A 17,023-nucleotide genomic window follows, 5' to 3' on the forward strand; every position below is an offset into this window, starting at 1 on the left:
AGAGAGGAGCATATAGCATGGTTGGCTTGTCTGAGGAAAAAGCGCAATAATGGTACACATGCACACAGCTATGGGAGCTGTGTCCCAGAAAAAAAAATGTTAACACATTTCCTCCTGCATACTTCACAACAACTTTAAGTGGAACAGTGGACCAGTATATCTGAGGGATCACAAGACAAAAGAATTTATCCTGGGTTAAATGTGATGTCTGTTTACTAGGGCTGTGCAAAGCTTCAGACCCTGATTTGATTTGGCAGAGATTTGACCCGACTCGGTGGCCAAATCTCCAAATCTGAATTGAATCAAAGGACCCTTTAATCTCTCTGAATAGAATCAGAACCCTCCGAATTGATTCAGAGAGATTCGGGAAGATTCAGACATAGAGACAGCTTTAAATGTTTTTTCTACATACCTCTAGGTAGCAGAGGCTCATGAATGCTGTGACGCTGGGGCGCCTGGAGTGTCCTACAGAAGCACAGGGGGCTCCCCAGAGTGCTCAGCAGTAGACCTGGGAGTGGACCAGAAGCACTTCCGGTCCACTTCCAGGTCCACCGAGGAGCACGCGGGGTGCCCCCGTGCCCCCCTGGTTTGGTAGCTGGTGCTTTCTGGATCTGGGGAGGGCACCTGGGGTCCCCCCACAGCCAATCGCCGAGCCTGGGGTGCAGGGGGCCCCCCCATGCACTCCCTGGCAGACCCGAAAGTGGACCAGAAGTACTTCTGGTCCACTTCTGGGCTCGCCACCAAGCATGTGGAGGGCCCCACCACGCTCCTGTGGGATGCTCCATCTGCCCCAGCATCACAGCATTCATGAGTCATGCTGGGACCTCAAGATATGTAGAAAAAACTTTTAAAGCTGTGTCTATGCCCGAATCACTGATTCTCTGAATCAGCATTGAATATTCAGATTTGGATTCGGCCAAATCGAATCATGGACAGGGATCTGAATCAATGAATCAAATTACTGTCCCTGATTCAGGCCAAATCCGAATAGGGCCTGCTTTGCACACCCTTACTGTTTACAGCCTCAGAGATCTATAATAGACTGTAAAAGCCTATGGCGAATTCCCAAAGGAATTTTTTAAAAATAAAAATGTACCTGATTTCTGGGAAATTTCCTGCTGTGTTTGTTGAGTTAGCTCACAAGGATGAAGTGAATTCTTGTCCATACTGCTAGTGGAACACAAGTCTGTATCTTGATTGATCTCCTGAAGATCTTGTCTTTTTCTTTTCAGTTGCATTACTACTTTCTCATTTAGCTGTAAAGCTGTAGATGGGTTACTCTCTGAATTATTTACAACTCCCGTTTTCTGTATGTAACATCTTTCTGCATTAATTTTTGAGCCTAACACCATCACCATCTGCTCATCTATTTGATGAGCAAAATGACTTGGCATACTGTTGCTATAATTGTCAGGCATTTCAAAAACACTACCTCCATTAGTGGGCTCTAAACTTTCATGTGCTGAAAGTGTTTCTGTATTTCTTTGAAGTGTTTGCCCAATACAGTTATTTATATCTTGGGAAAGATGTTTATAGATCTTTTGTTTCTCATTCACACTGTACTGCTCAGAAAGGAAAGCACAGTCTGATTCAGCAAGCTTTACAGCTTTCTGTGCAGAAAAAGGCGTTAGGTTTCCTGATTGTAACCAGTTCCTCTCTGAAGAAATATGTTCAGACAGAGGCAAGGAGGAATATAAACTTTGTTCCTCCTCATTATTTCTTTCTCTATCAGTATCAAATTCAATTTGTTGGCTACAGTTGTTAGAATAAATAATTTGTTCTGAGGGTATTCTTTTGGCTGTATCCAGACTCTTTTCAATCATGCTGTCCTCTTTAGTATGCTTAAGACAATGGTCTTCATTATCATGATTCATGAAACATTCCTTTGCTTTCACAAGAGGCACACCATCTTCTTTGCACATAGAAAATACCAAGTGAGAATCAGGTTCTGTTAAGTCAGTCTCAGAATGCTCTGCAGATACTTCTTCTACAGCGACTGACAATGCAATGTACTGTAAACTCATTCTCTGTTCCTTTATTGTTACTGAAGATGTGCTTTTTTTATAAGCCTTTTCCTTTTCTTCTGAAAGGGGGTGAGCACTGATACTACCGCTAATGTCAGGACGTTGTTGCACTTCTGCCTGTTGGTGCATGCTGGATTTTTCTGAAACTTCACAAACATTCTCTGGACTGCTATTCTGATGCAAAGAGGATGCAGTTATTCTTTTGGAAGAAGAATTAGCAACTGTGAACCTAGTGTTACACTCAAAGTTAGAATCATGGGTTTTGTGGTTTGTACTAGGTTTTCCTTTAGATGTATCTAGAAGAGACAGATTTGTCTCGTGATTACTGAATTTCTGGCTATTTTTACTCTTTTCAATATGTGGAGTCCATGTTGAACCAGTTACTGATTTCTTTGCTGGAATAAGTCTTGCATCTTTTAATTTTTAATCTTTTAATCTTGAATCTTTTAATTTGTTCTCATTCAGCATCCTAGGAACTTTTGCATTGGAAACTGAATTCTGTCTACTACTTGGTTTTACATAGCATTTCTTTGCTGTTTCACCATTATTAACATCTGAATGCTGAACAGGGACATTTGAATTTACTCCCAACTACAAAAGCAAAATATATGATTAATATCATTTATAATAGACTGCTTTGTTATATTTCATTCTACTGCTATTTCTACTGTACAACTACTTAACCGGCTTCCTCTGTTTATGAGGATCTTTTGCACAACAGGCAAGAGAAATTCATTAAAAAATATAACAAATTAAGTCATTAAATTATGTAATTTTTATTAAATTGCCTGGGTTTAAAGTGCATACTCTCCCCTCTTTCTTAAAAAGGCAAGCTATATGGCCACCTCAGCTATGTGCCACTGTTACAAGTTTGTGTATAACCTGAAAAATGGATGGAATCAATTAGTTTCTCAGAAGAAAGTCAATCTCACAACAAATCAAAACAAATCATAGACATCAACTAGAACAGTTTTATTAGTTGCTTCATATTTGGAGATATTGCTTACTCAGAAATGCAACAAAAAACAGATAAATCATTGCCTAACTTCAGACTAACAAGCTCTCCCTAAACAAATCGCTGAAAGCATCAAGTACACCATCAGTATGCATTTTCATAATAAAATTTCAATGTTTATGGCAACACTACCCTTTCGTGACTGTTTATCACCATTCATTTTACAAGTACTGTTTCATAGTTTAAGTTAAGAATAGACATACTGAAGACTATTTTGTTACAATATTTCTATGAATATGATTGTCCTGACCAGGAACATAAACCAAAGATGTAAAATCATGGCAAAAATAATATGTATATTCTTTCCATGCTATATGTGCTTCAGATATTTCTAGTCATACATGGCAGTATTCTATTTCCCTTTGTGCATCTAAATGGAAGTTTTCTGGTGTGTTATTCTTGAGCCCCTGTGCTTCCCCTGGCCACTGCTCCCCTCATTGCTTTGGCTGCTGCTCCAGCCGGTGTCTACTGGCTTCTCCTCCCTTCTTCAGCTTTCACTTCTTGCCCCCGCCTCAAGGGGCAGGACAGGGAAGGGCAACATGCCTCAGTCCTGTGGTGTAGTGGTGGGGGGAGGTGCTTGCCCATGTGGTTCCAGGAAAGCTTGCAACTGGGGGTAAGAGGGAGCATGGCCCTGCTGGTGTAGCCCCCACCGATGTGGCTTACATGGTGTGTGGACCCTAGCCACTAAGTTGGACAGCCCTGTCCTGAACATTCAGCTACTGAAGCTATAACATGGCAAGGCACTCTGCTGTTAGCTAACATCTGTTAGTTATAAATCTCCACCTGGTTACATCTTCATGACTTACCCACACCAATGCATCCAAAATAGGCATGTATACATATATATTATCCAGTCAGTGTATAACCTAGTGCACATGCTCAGCAAGCACTTGCTTACACATCCCTACTGTAAGCACCAAAGCTGCCACTTACATGGAAGAAAGTTTCCGTAGAGAAATAGGATTCTGTCTGAAATGTCTCATACATAGTTTTTGAAAACAAGCATTTTTGAAAGCATGTACAAGTTTCAGAAACTGTTTTTCTGTTACATTGTATCATACAATACCTAACAGGCTACATGACTATTCATCATGAAATAAAAATGATTATTCCTTAAAAAAAACCAACTACCTGGTGCTGGTTTCTATCCTCTATCCTCTGAGCATTTAACTTTTTTGCTGAAAGTAAAATGAGAGATGGAAAGAAATCAGCGTTAGAAGAAAGTGAGAATTCTAGTATTGTGTTCAGAATCCAGCTTGTAATAAAACCTAGAACCTAGAAGTACTTCCGGTCCACTTCCAGATTCGCCACCAAGCATGTGGAGGGCCCCCCTGCACTCCTGTGGGACGCTCTATGAGCCCCAGTATTGCAGTGATCATGAGCCGCGCCTGCTACCTCAAGGTATGTAGGAAAAAACGTTTAAAGATGTGTCTACATACAAATCGCCGATTCTCTGAATCAGCATCAAATCTTCAGATTCGGATTCGGCCAAATCGAATCAGGGACAGTGATACAAATCAATGAATTGAATCACTGTCCCTGATTCGGGCCAAATCCGAATCCAAATCGAATAGGGCCCACTTGAACACCCCTAGCATTCATGTAAACAAATTCTATTGAAATCATGGCATATAACCAATGTGACCTTAGCTTCTGGTATTCATATCTTAATCAACAGATAAATATTATCCTTTTTATAATTAAATAGATGCGTAAACAGTCTCCTAAAGCATCTATAAAGTTAAACAATAGAGCAATAGACACATCCACCTTCTATCGGTTACTGCCTAGTTATGCCATAAGAGAGGAAAAAAAGATTATTTTTTTAATACAGAAAACCTGGAAAGTGTAAATATTCTTATATGTTCAATAAACATGAAATTCAAATAATGCAACAGGGCTGGTTGTCTATAAAACTGGATCCGATAAAGTTGAATAAAGGCAACTAAAGAATTACCATGTCTCTGTAATCCAGAAGCATCATGAAATTTGACTAAAATAGGCTCAATGCATAGCCAAGACAGCACATTAGGATTACGTTACTAACTCTAAACTATATACTAATTGAGACTCTGGCCATCACAGTTGACTTTAAACAATTCCAGCACAGCCTCTACCTATTCAACTATCATAGTTTATGGCTGCTTAACAGATGAAGCACCATCTCATCCATTAAAATTTGTTTTTATGGTTTAAAATAGTTTAATAGTTTCTTCTTTAGAATAAGGAAGTACTGCAAATGGAAGCTTCTTCTCTTCTGCTCTTCAGTAGCAGGTACTAGTTGGTACCTATTATAAAGGCATTTTCTTTCCTACTGTGCTGTTTAGTGGAAATCTTGCTGTGGATGGCTCTTTTTGTTTCTTTGAAATCTTAATCTTCCCTGGGAAGCATGTATGAATGGCTTAAGAGGGTATCATTTCAGCTGAGCATTTATTTTCTTACAAGTCCATGAAGAAAATAATTTGCACATTACACACTTCTAAAGAACTCTTATCAACCAAAATAGGCACAGACTATGTCTGTTGGCCCAGGTTTTAGAATCTGCCATAATGACAGGATGCCTCTCCCCACTGTCCCAGCAGGTACAGAAGGATGAGGATCTCTTAACATGCAAAGTAAAAGCTAGGGAATATGGAAGGCACAGGGGATTTCTTCACCAGAGAGTTTTGAAAAAGTTAATCTGAGGTTCAGAAAGAGCAGTAAGTAAAGACACTCATGGGCTTCAATCTCTCTTCTAGAGACACAGGAAACATACAGCTCCATCTTATAGTGCGATTCACTCTGGCATTTTTTAACACATATGGTATGAACATAAGGCATAATTGCATCTACACCTAGAGAGATTTATAAAAGCAGATGAAGAAGTTTAAGTCAAGGTATTCAATCCTCAAAATAAAAACAGAATGAAATCCAAAATAAAATGAGAATTTAGATAAGTCAATAAGCTAGCATCTGGATGATTGTCAAGGGTTGCTATCAAATTGGTAACAATAAAACAAATGGCAAGTATACAATACAAAGGAAATCTTAATTTTTTTATGAAAGCAGGGATTTTTTCAGTTTTATTTTTCTGTAAAGTTATTTTGACTCTGCTTGGTATCAGAAAATCTGGATTGTTTTAAATTCACATGAAGAATGCGTGACAGGCTTTGAAATACCACGTAAAAACTGAAATGGAACACCATAAGTGGTTTCTATATTTCTTCCAGCATGTTTTTGTTTTTCCTTCCCCTGAGTGAAATATACAAATAACCTTCTCCAAGTCTGCTTTCTTCTTTAACAGATCTATTTTCCTTTCAACAGGCCCACATAATTCTCATCAATAGCAGTGGGAACTACCTACAAATAGAACAATACATCTTTATTGTTTTACTATTTTTCTCCTGTCTTCAAACCCTTCTAAAAGAATCAAGGATACTCTTTGATTTTGCTTCTCATTTCTCCCCTGTCAAATGTCAGGCAAAAGAAGTCTGCAAAGATCCAATAACTACTTTGCAATTGTCACATGTTTGCCTGGTGGAGTTAGGTAACAAATCCCTCCTCTGCTGCTATTCCCATAGATTTACAAGCCTATAGTTTGTCTCAGTACCTGCTGTTTCACTGGTTGGGCCCTAAACTTCATTATAATCAGAGAAAAGCACAACTATAGTAAAGACTTAAATTACTATACTCTTTAACAGATTTTTCTAAAAGCAACTTGCTTATTTTTTTTTTTTTTAATCAATGTAAATTATGAGGATCTGAACCCAGGTAAGAGGTCTAAATCTGTGGTCAGCAAGGATTACCAAGGTACAGCCCCCACAGCTACATCACGGGACTTCAGTATGTTACAGTATATATAATATCTATATAATATTTGGGATTCAGTTATGGCTCAGAGCTTCCTCAAAATGATCTCAACCACTTCATCTGAGCTAGGGGCCAGCACCATGCTAATTTGAGGAAACAATATTAAAAGTTATCCAGAGTAAAATTTGGTTCAAACCAAGTCAATAGGCCAGAGAATGACATGTGAACATATGCAATGGCCCTAGAGTTGTGCTGCAAACCAAAACAATTATAAGTCCAGTACTGGAAAAAGATGGTGGCTTAGGGAAATCTTCTGTGGTTCTTGAATCTAGGCACTGAGAGCTTGAGTCCTGCCCTTAGCAATTTTGTGAAGTTCTATATGCAGTAGTTGTTTTCTGCATGTTCCCCTTCTAAAAGTTTTGCCCCGAGAGCTAGGATTTGCACAAGCACACTAAGATATTACATTAGAAATAGCAAAAGCAAAAGAGCTTTAAGAGAAAGAAGATGAAAGACCTCAACAAGCATCACTATTAGAGTAATGAAGTAATGCCATATCATCCTCACCCATTTCCTGAACACTGGGACTGACTCTAATCAAAAAAGGGAAATGACTGTGATATTCATCAATATCAGCATGATCAGTGGGCTAACTGAGTATCAGAAAAAGCACCATTTTAATAGAGAGCTTTGTTCTAAGAGCTGATATGTAGAGATCTACCTAAATCGTGCCAGAAGTGTGCTGCACAGAGGCTTCTTTAATTTTACTCTTCCCACTGCGTGCTCCCCCCGCCACTGATTGGCGAAGGGGCCCCAGTGGCCACTCTAGTCATTGCTGATCAGTTGGGAGGCAAAAAATTGCAGCATATTTAAAACCATGGTTTTTGCCTCCCAGCCAATCAGGGGCAAGCAGTAAGCAGCAGGAGCACTTGAGCCCTCTACCAATCAGCAGCTGGGACAGACAGGAGTGTGGCAAAAAGAGCAAGATTAAAGGAGCCACTGCACAGTGCACTTCCAGTGCAATTTAGGTAGATTCCCTACTGATAAGTAAAGCTGACATTTAGTAAAAGAGGAACTCATGTTTATCATGAAAATGAAAACATAAAAAATTAACTTTTTATCATAGATCATCCTCTCTATACAAATCTATTCTACCTAACAACTTCACCCCTTCAAACTGCTGCAGTCAAAAAAGAAAGGTCAAATGTCAATTATTAGAACAGTGATTCTTAACAAGGCTGCCAGGCACCCTGGGATGCCACAAGATCCTTTGAAGGGCAGCCTGAGGTACAAGGTAGGGTTACTATACGTTTTCCCAGACAAGTCCTCTTTTATGGCCCCCTGTGCTGCATCCAGGCAGGTTTTTGAAATAAGAGCAAATGTCCAGGTTTTTCACTCGTCTTCTGCTCTCCTGAGCTGGCTGCTTGGGACTGCTTGGGGCAGCGGGCAAGGTGTTTGGCTTTCAGGGGTCACATGCTTCCAGCGTGGGCCCCAGCAAGCTAAGTAAAGAGACAATGGGGTGGGGGGCAGGGGAGGGGCGCATGCGCAATGCGGGAGCTGTCTGTGTAGCAGGGCTGGCTGTGGCAGGGGTCTGCAGGTCAGGAGTGAGGGGCACCAGCAGGGCTGGGGGCTGAGGACAGGGCTGGGGGCAGGGCCTGCGGGTCCAGAGTGTGGGGCACCAGCAGGGCTGCAGGGGGCAGGGGGCTGCGGGTCAGGAGTGAGGGGCATGGGGGTGGGCAGGGGCTTAGGAGTGAGGGGCAGAGGCAGGGCACATCACTCCCCCTCACAATCATATGCCGCTCCCTCCTTTGCTCCCCTCTCCCCCTCCCAGGTGTCCTCTTTTTTGATGCTGGAAATATGGTAACCCCATAAACCAAGTGTGAAGAAATAAGCAGATAAGCTTGGCCTGCTTGCTGGTTCCCCTGCTCCTACTGCCCAGACCCACTGAAGGAGGTAAGCACTGTATTAAATAAATTTGTTTTTGAAATGGGGTGCTGCTCAGTTCCCAAAAGGTATGGAGGGATGCCTCAAGTCCAATGAGGATTACCTACTCCACCAGAAAAAAATGTAGTCACTTGACCCTTATAGTAAAAAAAAAAAAATGTAGTCAACAAACCTCAAATGATATTTTCCACTCAAAACATATATGGAAAAAAACAAACAATGCACAAACTGCAATAAAATTAATAACCTCAGTCCCCTACATCCCCCTCCTTCTCAAAAAGAATTTTTGTGACTTTTTCAACTCCTGTTAGGATGGAAATCCTGGCACAACTTTAACTGTAAAGGCACTTCTGCCCCTTTAAAATGTTGTCAGGATGAGAAGGAGCATGCCCAGTAGTTATGCATAGGAATGCTGCAAGCTGGGTGCAAACAAGATATCATGAAAGTACAGCCCAGACTTTAAAAAGCTGGAACAGAATAAGGGAACAATAAAGTTTTCAGGGACTTAAACTACTTTGGAAAGTGTTCATTAACATTTCCACCTCTAATAATAATACCAAAATTGTTTTTGATCCTTGTTGCTCATAAAGATAACCAGGAAGTTCATTCAAGATATCATGGTTAAAATTAGTTTCCTGGTAATTAGCTCCCTCTAACCATAACCCCCTCAACTTTGAATCTCTCTGCTAGCTTCTCTTCATTCACTGCAACAGATACATACTCCTCATTACTATCCTTGTGTCTTATAGTGCTGCCTCCTTTCTCCTTTGCAGTGATACCAGTCTCCTCCTTCCTTAGTTTGCTTCTTCCACACTGCTTCCTATACATGGAAGGTCCTCTGTGAACAAGCATGTAAAACCACAGCTCTGTCCTCCTTCAAATCCTTTCTTAATACCCACACCTACTGTAATGCCTGTAGTCAAGAGCTGGCCAGTAGAGACTTCTGATATTTAGCTATTATAATTTTAAAGAACACCTGGTTGAGCATATAGCTGGCTTGTGTTTATATTCCATACAAAAAGCTAAATTAAAAGAATGCTTATATTTCAAAGCATTCAAGAAATAAGAGAGGAAGTGCATACAGAATACTCCCTCCTGCCCCGACACTATGAAAAAAGAATAGTATATGATCATGTAATTATAAACTGTACATGAAAGGGTCAAAATAAGATTGAACAGGCAAATTAATTCTGCCATTCCTAACTTGGTATGTTCTTTGGTATGCAATATGCTATTTTATAACAAAGTGAAAATAAAAGCTAATTCCATCCAACAGAAAGCCTGATTCCCCCATACTTCTCAGCAGGGTTAGAACAGCCATAAAAAACAGAGTAGCTGTGAAGAGTAAAAGCAGGGAAAATCTACTCAAGAGGGCACATGCCCAGCATAGATATAATTTTCAGATTTTATCTGCCTCTGCCCAGTCTCGGCTGAACACATATTAACTTAGATTTTCAGAGGGTTGTAACATGCCCAAAACCGGCAAGTTTTTCAGGAATGGCAAAAGCTATGCTGCTGACATCAGGGTAACTTATTCTGCCAAATTTCAAGTCTGGGCTCTTTAAAAAAGGAGGTGCTAAACATTCCCAAGGGAAATAACTGTAAATATTTTTAAAATGAGCAAAAGAGAAATCTTTCCCCTAACCTTATTCTGAGAAAGAGTTGAACCATTTTTGCTGACACTGTAAATACTCAGCATGGAAGGTTCTGACCCCAAATGATTAATGTTTGGCTAAGTTATAAACAACTGAAAGCAAGGCTTTAACAGAAAGTGTTGACTAACTGTAACTATAGGCTTTCTTACCTGCACTACCTATAATATGCTCTTATTGTTGTTTCTTTGGTCAGCCTTCCTTCTTATAGTTCCTAATACTGCCATTATCTCTAAAATTAAATGTAAACCTACAGGCACTGCCCTCTTATTCTAGGTTTCTATAGAGCCCAACACAATTGGGATTCAAGGCTAAGTACAGATATTCAAAAAGGCCAAGGCAGAATTGGTCCAGTCTATGTGGGTTTCTCTAAGCTGCATAGATTGGATCACGAGTGAATGTAACTCATGTTCGCCCTTGGGTTGGGTGAGGCAGGCATTTGCTTGCAGTCACTGAGGCCACAAGGTGGGGGGATGCTCCCACACACCTCCCAGCCTGCCAGACATTGCCAAGGGCATCTGAGCCTAGTCTAGTGGGGGTCATTCCCGACTGGCTGCCCAGCATACACCCCAACCCCCTGCTGTCAGCTGCATGGAGTGGGGAGCCAGCACACAATATGACCCTACCACAGTAGGAGGACAGGGGGTTGAGGGGAAGCAAAAGCACCCACCGTGTGGACCCAGGCCCCACAGACCCAGCCAGAACAGCTGCGGGGGGCGCATACTGCTGGGGTTCCCTCCAACCTCTATGCATTCCCGGCTGGACTGCACAGCCCTGCCCCTCTTGCAAGTCACTGCCTTTGAGCGGTGTTGTGGGGTGGGGGAACAGAGCCCCCTGCCATGGCCCTGCCCCCCGCCAGAGCTGGGGTCTGCCCAGCTGGGGGTCCCACATAGTGGGGGCTTTCCCCCACTGCTATACTGGCTGCCTGGCTAGCTGAGCTGCACAGCCCTGTCCCCACCCCACGAGTTGCTGTCTCTGAGCAGTGGGGGTCAGGGTGGGGAATGGAGCCTTCTGCCATGGCCCTGTACCTCCACCCCCGAGCTGCGGGCTGCCCAACTGGAAGGAGCCGTGTGGCTTTTGCCCCACTGTGGCTAGTCCACCCACCCTGTAAGGTGGGGTTAACAGAGGGCTCCAAAGCAACCTGGGATACCGGGGGACTGGGACCGAACTTGAGTCAAGAGGGAATCTAGAACAGGAGTTCAATAGACCAGTCTAACCTAAACTGATTAAGTCTGATACTAAATCTATCTAGGTCTATCTGAAACCAGATTCTGCCATTTTTAAACCAGCTATGTGCACTGAATTTCTGTTCTGTTACATGTTTAGACCAGTTTCCAATCACTTATACTGGTTTGCATGTAATTTTTGTACTGAGCGCAAAGGTTTTCATAGGCCTCTTAGATATGTTGTAATATAAATAAAATCTCAACTCTTTTCCTCTGCTAGATCTACTGATCTACAATTGATAGTTATTGCATGCATATTAAAATCCATTGTAATCCACTAAAACATTAGCAGATATACATTGCATACATTTATGCAATGTATTGCACAATTATGCAATGTATGTAATGTTACTCCAATAATGGAGTAACTTCTCAATGCCATGTTCACAAACAATTGCCTCTTAATTCTTATAAGATACTTTTCATTATACTAAATGGTGATCAATTACAGTTTATGAGAGGAAAAATAATTCAAGAAACATCCATTGAACCTGAAGGTCAACATTTTTAAAAAATCTTAAATTTAAACCTTTTTGTTTTGATTTCCATTTTGCCATGAAGAATTTCACTGCTATATGTTAGGAAAATCACTGTGTCAGATGAGAGCAATTATCCTCCTTTAATCTGTACCCAAATCATCCATTTAATTTATATAATTATAAGGAAAGTATTGGATTAGTAATGGAGCACTGATACATACAAATACAACAGATGCACTTTGGATCAAATATAGAATATACCCATTCACAGAAAACATTTATATCCTGCCTTTTTTATACTGTTTTGAAACTTATTCTTTTTAGAATGTAGCTGTAGTTAGACTGTTGAACAGATGGGGAAGGTTAATCTTTCATACAGCAGAAATGGTCACAAGAAAAACTGTCTTAAGGGATAAAAAAAATATATGTCTATTAAAAACTATTCTGCCAAGCAATTTTTCACTGTGGCCACACACTGGTTTCAGTTACACAAGAATATCAAAATCTGGCCCTACTGATTTACCTTCATGTAGCCAAGTTTAAAATAACAAAATTATTAATCCAACAACAGGATTTTTTTCCTGTCAATTGTAAAGCAAGGAAACTTCATTACAGAGAAATGTCTACACATCCTTTTGCATATGCTCAAGGGTAGTATCAGTTTATTATATGATCTGCTCCTGCTCTGTATTAATGACTAGTAACTGAATTAATGGACTGACAAGGGATGAATTCAATGATATAACAGATACTGTCTCCCTCAAACTTCCAAAAATTCATTCATTATTACCTAATATGTTCCAGGACAGGTTCACCACATAGTACAGCATATATAAACTGTTCAAATATATACATGGTATGCACCCCTAAGAAGTATTTAAAAAACCCCTCAATCGTTTCATTATTTTATTTCATCTCCTCTATGTGTATTAAGAAAGGCTGCCAGCAAGGAGACTCTGTTCCTGAAGTCTGTTCACTATTACCAAAGACAGTGAAATCTGAGGAATTGTTAGCTATAATTAAGGGAATATGACAACAGGATTTCTGTAGATCATCACCTACGTGTAATGAATGTGTCAGAACAGTTAATTCCTACCTAACGATGAATTTCTTTTAGATTTAGTTATGTAACTTTCAAGCAGTTTCCTCATACTCTCATCATCAGTTTCCTCTAATGCACACTTTCCCATTTCATTTTTAATAATGGATTAGCTCCATACCAAATTAATAACTCTGCCACCTACAGGTAAAATATTTCATATATTTTTATTCTAATCTTTTATTTTAACAATTCATATAGTTTTCTCTGGGGTCTATTTAGCAACACCAGCTGCTAGTAAAAGCTACCAAGATCTATGTTAAAGAACAATAGCTCAAACTACCAGCTATTGTTCCTCAATTGTTCCTCTAAATGAAAGGTTATTCTAAAGCCTTCCACTTTTTTTACATTTTAAAGATTTTGCCACAGTGTACTACCAGCTGCCTTTCTAAAATAAAGGTCTAAAATGATGGTGTCTTGTTGACATTCTGATTTCTTAAAAAAGGCAAATGCTGGAATGAATCATGGCATGGTAAATTTGGGCAAACTGTGTCCGCAATCCACCAAATGTATGTAAAATAGTTATTTTAAGTCATGGAAATATGTTCCCTGGTATTTTCCTTTCTGGGGCTAACCCCTTTTTCTTCAGTTCAATATTAATGGGGTTTCTTTCTTTCGTGAACAAAGATCTCTCAGCTTCCCATGTTCATGTAATGGTGAAACAGGATTAAGATAAAGAAGAGATCGGGACAGAGTGAAGTCTTCTCAGAGTACTCAAATTTAGGGAGTTCTGCCAGAACTTGTCCCAATGTGCAAACTCTCATTCAGCTAGGGATATTGAGAACTTCTCTTCACAAATGTTACCTGGGACTTTAATCCTTCTAATTATTTATTTTATGTCTTTATATGCCCCTTATTTACTGTAGTATCAGCATACTTCACAATCTGTAATGCTCGTATCTTTATAATGCTCAGGATTGCCAACTGTCAGTAAAGTTACCGTCAATAAAAAAAAAATCAGGCTAAATATGTTAACCAGTAAAGTTCAAGAAAAAATCTTTAGCAGTCAGTAAAAACACTAAGCAGCTGCAGCTTGAGTGAGGCTCTGACAGAGCACACAGCAGGACAACCTGGTGTCCAAGCACACCATCCTGCAGGAAGCATTCTCTCAGCCATGTGCTGCTGCATCCCTGGCTGTCTGTAATACTGTTGAGTCACAAATAGGCTCCTTTGGGTGTCTATGCTAGAATGGGGGAAATCGGGCCAGTGGGGTAAGGCTGAAGGGTGGGCTAGGGGAGCAGAATGGTGCAGGTTACTGACAATCAAATCAAACTTTTCTACTTTTTTCTTTTTTTTTTTTTTACTATGGTTGATGTTAAACCCTTACATTGGAACCCAGAACCCTTAACTAGGTCCTGGCAGAAGAGTTAAATTTACATTACATAAAATGTATGTCAGTAAAAAACATTTGGCTGTCAGTAAAAAGTTTGCAGATTGCCAGTAAAAAATTTTCTTGGGCTGGCAACCCTGGTAATACTTCATTTTACAGACAGGGGACATAATCCCTGGGAGGATGAGATGTCTATAATGCTTCTCTACCAAACACAACCACTGCAAGAATCAAGTGGTTTGAGTCTTCAACCACAGCATCTCAGGAAATCGAGGGGGTCAGTTGGGGGCCTCAGTTGCCTATAGACCAGGGGTGGGCAGGCAATTATTTTGGGCAGAAGGCTGCTTACTGAGTTTTGGCAAGCCATCAAGGGCCACATGACAAGCACCCAGGGGCACATAAATATTAATTTTCTAAATTTTTTAGGGTCTTCATGGGCCAGATAGAATGGCCTGGTGGGCCACATCTGGCCCGCGGGCCACATTTTGTCCATCCCTGCTGTACGTCAATGCCAGGAGCATGGGGAACAAGCAGAAGGAGCTAGCCCTCCTGCTCCCTAGCGAGCAATATGACCTGGTAGGGATCACAGAGACCTGGTGGACTCCTCGCATGATTGGAGCATAGCCATAGAGGGCTACACCCTGCACAGAAGGGACCGAGCAGGGAGAAAAGGCGAAGGGGTTGCTCTCTATGTGAGGGAGCAGTACACCCCTCTCGAGGCTGACATTGGCTCCAAAGATAAGCAGCTTGAAACCCTCTGGGTGAAGCTTGGGGGGGGGGGGGGGGGGGGGGGAGGACACCTAACTGTGGGTGTTTACTACAGGTCACCAAACCAAGTGGAGGAGCTTAATCTGGAGTTCTCTCAAAAACTGACAGAGGCTGCGCATGCAAGGGACTTGGTTGTCATGGGCAACTTTAATTACCCGGATATAGATTGGGAGGAACACTCGGCTAGTTCGGATCAGTCATGTAGGCTCTTAACTGTAATTGAGGAGCTCTTTCTGACCCAGGAAGTGTAAGGGCCAACCAGGGGTACCACTCTCCTGGACTTGGTCTTGGCCAAAGGAGATGATCTGGTGTGTGGCTTGAACACTGAGGGTAACCTGGGCAAGAGCAACCATGAGCTCATCAGGTTCACTGTCCACCGCAATGTTGACAAATCAGCTAGCAGGACTAAAGTCCTGGACTTCAAAAATACTGACTTCAACAGGCTCAGGGTATTAGTAGTATAGAAGAAGAAAACCCCAGGCCTTTATTTCTGTTTAAGAAATGCATTGTGGAATTTTCCATAACTCCAAGCAGGCCTATGAGGTCAATAGGTCAACCCATAGTTTTCCCGCCTTTGCAGTTTCCCGCCCTTGCAGCTTTCTGGTTCAAACTAGTTCTCTGTTTGACTTGTTATATTTTGCATCATGTGACCTGAATTGAAACATATAAAAACCTTGCTTTAACTGTCTGTGGTGGAGAGGCTCAGTGCCCCCCACTGCAGCTGCTTGTATAATAAAGGTCTCTGACAACTTCGTGACTAAACAATAAGGTGAAGCTTGTTTCTTCCACAGTTCTTGGTGCCGTGACTCGGATGGCAATGCCCGGCTGAGAGTACCGACAGGCTTGTGGACCGTTCCCCTCCGAAACCCCAGGCACCAAATCAGGGTAAGAGACCTTTTGAAATCTCTAAAGGGGTTATCAGTGGAGGACTGCCCATGCGGGTCGGGAAACCAGTTCGAGCTTATGCCATCTGAACTTTTGAAATACGAACTTGTCAGACACTCTAAAGGGTTTGTCTGAAACCAGTTTACAATTAAAAGAGTAAAAGGAAAAGTCTAGACTAAGGAATATAGAAACCTGGGGAATAGTGTGAGTGTTTTCCATGGTGTCGCTGACCAAGGCTGGGACTAAAGAAATATTCTTGAACCCTGTGCCTCAGCACAGAAGTTCCCTTGTGTGAAAGAATATGAGCCCCTGACCAGGTCTGAGACTAAGGCTGGGTCTAGCCACTTCAAGACTGTCTAGAAAGGCAGACTTGAAAGCAAGGGAGCCCAACTGGAACCTCATGACCCAGCGGACAGGTTTATCCTTTCCCCGTCCACGGAAACCGTCCGGGTAACTGGCGGTTTATGTGTAAAATTAGCACATCAAGTCCCTTACCCTCTTCCCTGTGTGAGTGCCCTGTGTGAATTGAGGAATGGGGGGCTCTGGGTCAAAGGATGTCCCAACCCCACCAAAAGGAAACCCAGCTGGTTATATGTATGTGTGTTAGGGTAAAAAATCGTGTAAGTTTTTAGATAAATGGAATTGGTATACCAGGGATAACCCTCCAAAACAATTTCCTTCAGAAGGAACTTTTGATCTTGATAAACTGATCCACCTCTGAAAAGTTCTAGAGTCCCGAGGTAGCAAAACCCCTCAAACTCAATGGGAAGTCTATTTTGATTGGTATGAAGAAGGTAGTAAGAGGCAACAAGAAT

At 41.3% G+C, this 17,023-nt stretch overlaps 1 protein-coding gene across 1 annotated transcript in view; it reads right to left on the reverse strand.

Moving 5' to 3' along the window:
• ANKRD31 (ankyrin repeat domain 31) overlaps positions 1–17,023 on the reverse strand; it is a 161,125-nt gene that overhangs the window by 69,796 nt on the left and 74,306 nt on the right. Inside the window, 3 exon segments of the mRNA XM_014525152.1 lie at positions 1,097–2,320; positions 13,223–13,327; positions 13,330–13,366. Coding sequence (XP_014380638.1) covers positions 1,097–2,320; positions 13,223–13,327; positions 13,330–13,366 — 1,366 coding nt within the window.

Source organism: Alligator sinensis, unplaced genomic scaffold (assembly GCF_000455745.1).
Source record: "Alligator sinensis unplaced genomic scaffold, ASM45574v1 scaffold290_1, whole genome shotgun sequence".
Classification (NCBI taxonomy): domain Eukaryota; kingdom Metazoa; phylum Chordata; order Crocodylia; family Alligatoridae; genus Alligator; species Alligator sinensis.